Consider the following 7,088-nt stretch of genomic DNA (forward strand, 5'->3'; position numbering starts at 1 on the left):
AGGGAAAGGAATGCATGATAAGAGACCCCTGAAGTATAGGAAAGTGTCCCTCTCCATAAAAGTGCAAAGTCTGCGACCAAGAGACTAGAAGAGCATGCGTGGAAAGACAAGGTGAAAAGTTCAACTAGTGAGGAAGACTTTTACTTCATCGTTTTCTGCCCACAGACTCATTTGAAGACCACCGACTCAATAAACTACGCAGCCGCAATGAATATGCAGCTAATTTCCATACGAAGCGGGGAAACAGGCAAGGCAGATAATCAATATGTATAGGCGATTTAGAATATGCATGAACTTCCTAGATAAATAGAAGGTTAGAAGCATGTAAGGTACGCAGGATTTGGGAGGATGCTCTCCCCCTGCGTCCAGCGCTGAATAAAATACGTACCTACTCCACAGCTTTACGGGTTGTGAAGTCTATTTTCCGCGCTTCACTATCAACTTCTGCTCCTAACTAAATGTAGAAAAATGTGGGATACTGGTGAAGGCCTAGGAAAATAGAGCCTTGAAGCAGCTTGGATTTTCTCAGGCTGCTCATGGAAAATATACAAGAAAAAAATTAAAACAATGATTATGCACCTGCAGAGTATGTGCGAGACGTGACATTTTCATGAAAGCATGTTTACCAGGGTTGTCACCTCCCATGCACCAATGAAATTACTTTTGTCCTTTCTACCAGAAACTACTATCTAAAACTGTAATGTTTCTTTAAATAAGGGGCTTTTTGCTTCTCCATTCCATGGAGCAACTTTGTTGCTATGTACTTTTCAACACTTCCATAGTCCAAATGCAACAGAAAAATATTACCCTGAGTGAAAAAAAGGCCATGAGGTGCATTTTGAAATATTCCTCCTTAAAAGAACTCAAAAACTGACTCCAATCGCCTGCACAAGCCCTGAAGACTTGAAGACAATGGAAGGAAGAGAAAGAGCTCCTGACAGCTTTCTGTATTTTAATGATCCCCATGGTGGATTTGGGGCTGAGTCCAGGAGCCCCAGGCACTGAGAGAATGTTGAAGAAGCTGCTCAAGGAATCAGAAGCAAAACTCCAAGTGCCTTGGAGCATCAGTGGCCCCACTGAGGGCAGGGACTGCCAAAGGCTCCCCAGGCACTGGTGAGAACAGATCCTGGAGGGCAGGATTGCAGGAGCCAAAGGCTATGAGCAGGAACTGCAATGCTGAGCAAGGCCTGGGCTGGTTGGAGGCAGCAGAAAGGCCAAGGGCTGAGCCCAGGCCTGGCCCAGCAGGGCCTGTCCCTCACGGGTGGCTCGGGGCTGTTCCTGGGGCACTGGGATGGGAGGGGCAGCAAGGACAAATGGCACCAACCTGTGTGACACTGCAGATGCTCATGGAACCAAGGGCCAGTGTGACACAGCAGGGCCTCATGGGAACAAGAGGCCATTGTGAGCCTGCTGGGCTGTAACACCCCAGAACACTGAAATACTGGGGGTGACCAAAGGTTCCTTTACTTGAATTTGGTGCACAGGAGAAACACCAGCCACATAATCTCAAGGGGTAAAAATGGCACAAATTTTACTGACAAAATATAGAAAATCATGGAATTTTGGAAAACTATTTAGTTTAGCATCCAAGTTGTCATAAAAAACTTCTCAATGTAGTAACTTCATAAACTTTGCATATTTAACCTCAAAACTTTTAAACACTTTAGTAGTTGAGGTACCCAAAATTGCTTAATATAATGAGCATTAGAAGGGGAAGAAAGAGAGACAGAATGAGAGAAGCTCTGCAGAAAGACACGCATATTGTTGCCATGTCCCACCTGCTCTCCTCAGGGCTCTGCCTGCACACAGGCCCAGGAGAAGTTTTCCTGTTGGTGAGGAAAGAATGGAAATGCCTGAGCAGGTTTCCTGAGCAACAAACCCCACTCAGGAACCACATTCTTAGTACAGGCTGGCTGCAGTGCTGTAACCTTTCTACAAGGGACAGTGTGACCAGAACTGATCTCTGTAAGCAGAATTCTTTGTGTCTTCCAGCTGAATTCTCTGTCCCTGTCCTTTCCATTGGTCTCTGTTGCAGATGGAAGCTGCTGGTGCCATTCTCACCTTTAACCTCTCTTTTGAATGCAGACAGATGTTCCCAGGTGTGTTAAGCAGGTGCTGCTCCATGTTCATGCAAAGCTTTTGTATCTTCATGGAGCCAAGGACACCCTTGTGACACAGCAGGGGCTCATAGAACCAAGGAGACAATTGTGACAGTTCAGAGCCTCACAGAAACAAGGCTCCATTGTGACACTCAGGGGAATTTTGGAATCAAGGAGACCATTGTGACACAGCCAGGCCACATGGAACCAATTGTGACAATGCAGATCCAAGGAGACCATGGTAACACTATGGGACCCCATGCATCCAAGGGGCCATTGTGACACTCCAGAACTTCATGGAACCCAGGGTCCAGTGTGACATAGTGGCACCATTGGAACAAGAGAACCATTGCTGACAGCACAGAAACTCATGGAATCCAGGGACCATGGGGAAACAGCAGGGCCACATGGAACCAAGGAGACCTGTGACATTTAGGAACCCTATGGAACTGAGGGTCCATTATGGCACTGCAGAAACAAGGACACCATTGTGACACTATGGAAGCTCATGGAACCAAGCAGCCATTGTGACACTCCAAAGCCTCATTGAACCAGGGAGACCATTGTGACACTCCAGAACCTCATGGCACTAAGGGTTAATTGTGTCACAGCGAGGCCTCATGGAACCAAGGGGCCATTGGGACACTGGGGCCCCATGGAACCAAATATTCATTGTGACCCAGCGAGACTGCTTGTAACCAATTGTCCATTGCAATGCTGCAGATCCAAGAGACACTATGGCAGTTCATCAACCAAGGGGAAGTTGTGACACACCAAGGGTCCATGGAACCAAGGAGAACATTGTGGCAGTGCAGAACCAAGAAACCATTTTGACATTATGGACCCCAATAGAACCAAGGGGCTATTGTGGAACTGTACAAGGCACATAATGGAGTCAAGGACAGCACTGATACTGAAATGTGCTGGATAGAAACTTTTGAACACAGTTTTGAGTATTCTTTATTACAGCATGGTGGTCACTCTGGTCATCTCTCATCCATTTGTGTGTACTGGGCATCAGGTAAACAGTGATTTATCACATAGGCTGATTATTTACTCATTAGCTATCCCCACTTCCTTTGACTTTATTTGACATAGTGGTACCCATTATCACAAATCCTTATGTGGTTCATTGGGGTCTGTCTTCAACATCTGGTAAAGGTGGCTGTTCCTCGATCCCTGCTTTTGAATGGTGGCAATTTCCTTGTTTTCCACAATTTCTGCATTATCAGCAGTCTTTCAGAGCTGAACTGGCATCCTGCATGCATTTTGAATGACTTCTGCTTGCCTAAGTGACATCTTTGATCTGTTTCTCCAAGGCTGTGCTCTTCTGTTTTACTGTCCTTGATAAGAGTAAATGTTCTCTTTTCCTGTCCTTGTTCCAGTGCTCACTCCACATGAGACATGCCAGCAACCCCCTCCAACCCATGGGCTTGGGGTGGGCAAGTGTTCCTGAGGGAACAGGGATGGGACAGCTGGGCTGGACTGACCTGAATGATGTTCAGTTTTGTGTCACATCATAATCAGCAATAAACTGAGAGACATAGGGGGAGCAAAGGGAATAGGGGATTGATTTATTTTTTATTATATTTTTCTTTCAGAACACCACCTATTCTTCTGCCCATGGGTAGTTAAACATATTCCACTGATAAGAGATTTCCTGTAGATTTGTTTGCTTCTGTTTGTGGTATTAGCTTATTGTAGTTTGTTTGTTTGTAGGGGTTTTATATTGTGGGTAGGTTTTGCTTTGTTTTGTATTTTTGGTCAGGTTTGGTTTTTTCCCCTATTGATTTTCTTCTGATGCATAAGCTTTTTCTCCCTTTTCATGTTGCTTGGTTTGCTCCTGATGGCAAGGCAAATTTACCCAAATCAGCCATCTTGCCCAATTATGTTTTGCAGTCATCATTAACTGGATGAGTTTGGTCACAGACTGCCTGCAACTTGGGAGCATCCACAAAGGAATTGAAAGTGCATTTCATGCCATTATAGAGATAATAGTAATGTTCCCCAGTGGTGGTCAAGGGCTGGTCACTGTGGGATGTCACCAGGGAGTGGCTGCCAAGGGGACTTTGCCCCCTGGATGACATTTAACCATCATTGATCATCCAAATGCCCACCCACCCCATGTTACACTCCTGCAGCCCAGCTCTGTCCAGTCTGTCTCTGAGAAGAGCACAGCAGACCATGTCCCAGGCCTGGCTAAAGTCTGGGCACACAACATCCCCTTCTTTTCCCTCCCATGGGGGTTCTGCCATCCCTGCCTTGTGCCACCAGTGCCTGGAATGGCTGCAGGAGGATTTGCCACATGCTCTTCCCTGCTGAGCCTGACCTGTCTATGGCTCTCCCAGTGCCCCTCCCTGCCCTGTTTGCACACTGGTTCCATGTCTGCCTTTCCCAAGTGCCCAGGACCCTCTGGGATGGCTCTGGCCTTTCCAAGGGCTTTGAGAGAGGTCTCAGAGTGACACTGCCCAGCCTTCTCAACATCCCTGACACCAAAGGCTTTTTCCACATCCCTGAGTTCCAGGTCAGTGCCCAGAACAGGGCACAGCCCTGTCCAGGCACTCAGGGTGTTTCAGAAGGGAGGCAGATCTAAATTCTACCCACAAACCCCCACCCCAATTGTCTCTCTGTCCAGTCCATGGCTGTCCTGAGCATTTTTTCCTGGAGTCTCCTTGCCCAGGCTGTTTCTCTCTGTGGAATCCTAAATACAGCCCAGGAACGAATTCAGATGGTTTCCCAGAGTTTAGTGGCCTCAAGGCACCGTTTGTGCCACCAGAACTGTGCCACCCCCGAGTGCTGATGATGGTGTTTGTGCTCACTCAGGTTCATGTCCCCACACACATACGATGCACTGCTGAAACCTCCTCAGTACAGAGCAAACACAGACTGCTCACTGGTCACTTGGTGTCCCTCCATCCAGTGGCAAACAACCTCCTGCAGGTGGGGGAGAGGCCAGTGCTGGGTGTGGTGGTTGCAGGGGCTGGTGTGGGACAATTGCCCTGGGGCACCTTCCCAGGCTGTGGCCAGAACAAAGACACAGCCCAGGCCCTGCTCTGCTGCTCCCTCAGGTCCAGCCAGGAGCTCTGGCTGTGCCAGGACACTGCTGTGTGCCCCCCCTGCACACTGCCCCTCTGCCCCAGGCACTGGGCTTTGCATTCCTGGAGCACATTGCTGACAGCAGCTCTGCAGGAGAGCAAAGTCTTCCTGCCCTGCCCTCAGGAGATGCCCTTTGCTGATGGAGCTGCTGTGCTGGAGCCCAGCTGTGTCCCAGCAGTGCCCATGGCCTGTCCCTGCCTGTGCTCACAGCACGGACACGCAGCAGGACAGTGACCAAGCTGCCAGAGCACTGCGGCCTTACAGCCACAGAAGGGCTGGCAAGGAGAGGGCGGAGTTGGGAAGAGCAGATGTGGGAAGAGCCAGGGCCATTGTCCATGGCTGTGCTGCTGTGCTGGGAGTCTCTTCACCTCTGCCTCTGGCAACAGGCACTGCCCTGCAGAGACAGAGAAGGGCTGAGGAATAATCTGGGACACACAGGAGAGGGCATGCACTTTCTTTTATTTAAATGCATATGAAAGACACCTTGCATGTCTTTGTCTTCCAAAAGACAAGTAGATATAAATGTAGAAATGCAAGGAGTAATTTAGAGTATTTTGTACACAACATAACAGTAGAAAAAGTTACCAAAATAAATGGACAGATAAGAAAAAAAAAGTGAGATTGTAAAGAGTTACATTCTAGAGGCTCTGCAGAAGAAAAGAGAGCATTTAATGCTTCTGAAAATAGTGAGTCATCAGTTTTCTCGAGGCTCCTTTGAGCTCCTGGTTCCTCAGGCTGTAGATGAGGGGATTCAAGGCTGGAGGCACCAATGAGTACAGAACTGACAAGGACAGATCCAGAGATGGGGAGGACATGGAGGAGGGCTTCAGGTAGGAAAATACTGCACTGCTGATAAACAGGGAGAGCACGGCCAGGTGAGGGAGGCAGGTGGAAAAGGCTTTGTGCCGTCCCTGCTGAGAGGGGATCCTCAGCACGGCCCTGAAGATCTGCACATAGGAGAAAACAATGAATACAAAACAACCAAGTACTAAGGAGGTAGTAAAAGCAGAAGCCCCAAATTTCCTGAGGTAGGAGTGTGAGCAGGAAAGCTTGAGGATCTGGGGGATTTCACAGAAGAACTGGCCCAGGGCATTGCCATGGCACAGGGAAAATGTATTGGCTGTGTGCAGCAGAGCAGTGAGAAAGCCACTGGCCCAGGCAGCTGCTGCCATGTGGGCACAAGCTCTGCTGCCCAGGAGGGTCCCGTAGTGCAGGGGTTTGCAAATGGACACGTAGCGGTCGTAGCACATCACGGTCAGGAGGAAATACTCTGCTGAAATGAAAAAAGCAAAAGTCAATAGTTGTGCACCACATCCTGAGTAGGAGATGTTCCTGGTGTCCCAGAGGGAATTGTGCATGGCTTTGGGCACTGTGGTGCAGATGCAGCCCAGGTCAGTGAGGGCCAGGTTGAGCAGGAAGAAGAACATGGGGGTGTGCAGGTGGTGGCCGCAGGCTACGGCGCTGATGATGAGGCCGTTGCCCAGGAGGGCAGCCAGGGAGATGCCCAGGAAGAGGCAGAAGTGCAGGAGCTGCAGCTGCCGTGTGTCTGCCAATGGCAGCAGGAGGAAGTGGCTGATGGAGCTGCTGTTGGACATTTCTTCACTCTGGCCAGGGTGGACTGTTAAAAGAAGACAGAGTTGTTGGTCTAGGTTTCTTTGTGTCAATCTTATTTTATTTTCTTACGTATTTACTCAAAATTGCTTCTCTTTCATTGGGAAATTCCTCTCACTTATTATTTTTATCTTTGATCTCGGGGTTTTGATTTCTTTGAAGGGAGAGAAATCCTCTTTAAGCATTGCTCTGAGACTGAACACTGGGGAGCCCAGGGGGAGCACAGGGCTACCTCTGCCCGAGTATAGTCAGACCTGCTGGTCTCACGCCAATGCCCTTCGC

At 48.8% G+C, this 7,088-nt stretch overlaps 1 protein-coding gene across 1 annotated transcript; it reads right to left on the reverse strand.

The window, feature by feature from the left end:
• Positions 1-5,863: 5,863 nt before the first annotated feature.
• On the reverse strand, positions 5,864-6,790 carry LOC130265949 (olfactory receptor 14J1-like). The gene has a single exon (XM_056515291.1). It carries the CDS (start codon positions 6,788-6,790, stop codon positions 5,864-5,866), a length of 927 nt encoding a protein of 308 aa, XP_056371266.1.
• Between the last annotated feature and the right edge of the window lie 298 nt (positions 6,791-7,088).

This window comes from Oenanthe melanoleuca, unplaced genomic scaffold (genome assembly GCF_029582105.1).
Source record: "Oenanthe melanoleuca isolate GR-GAL-2019-014 unplaced genomic scaffold, OMel1.0 S001, whole genome shotgun sequence".
In the NCBI taxonomy this organism is placed as follows: domain Eukaryota; kingdom Metazoa; phylum Chordata; class Aves; order Passeriformes; family Muscicapidae; genus Oenanthe; species Oenanthe melanoleuca.

Excerpts from the sequence above, each read along its gene's own strand:
- LOC130265949 (XM_056515291.1), bottom strand. The coding sequence starts at position 6,790 with ATGTCCAACAGCAGCTCCATCAGCCACTTCCTCCTGCTGCCATTGGCA.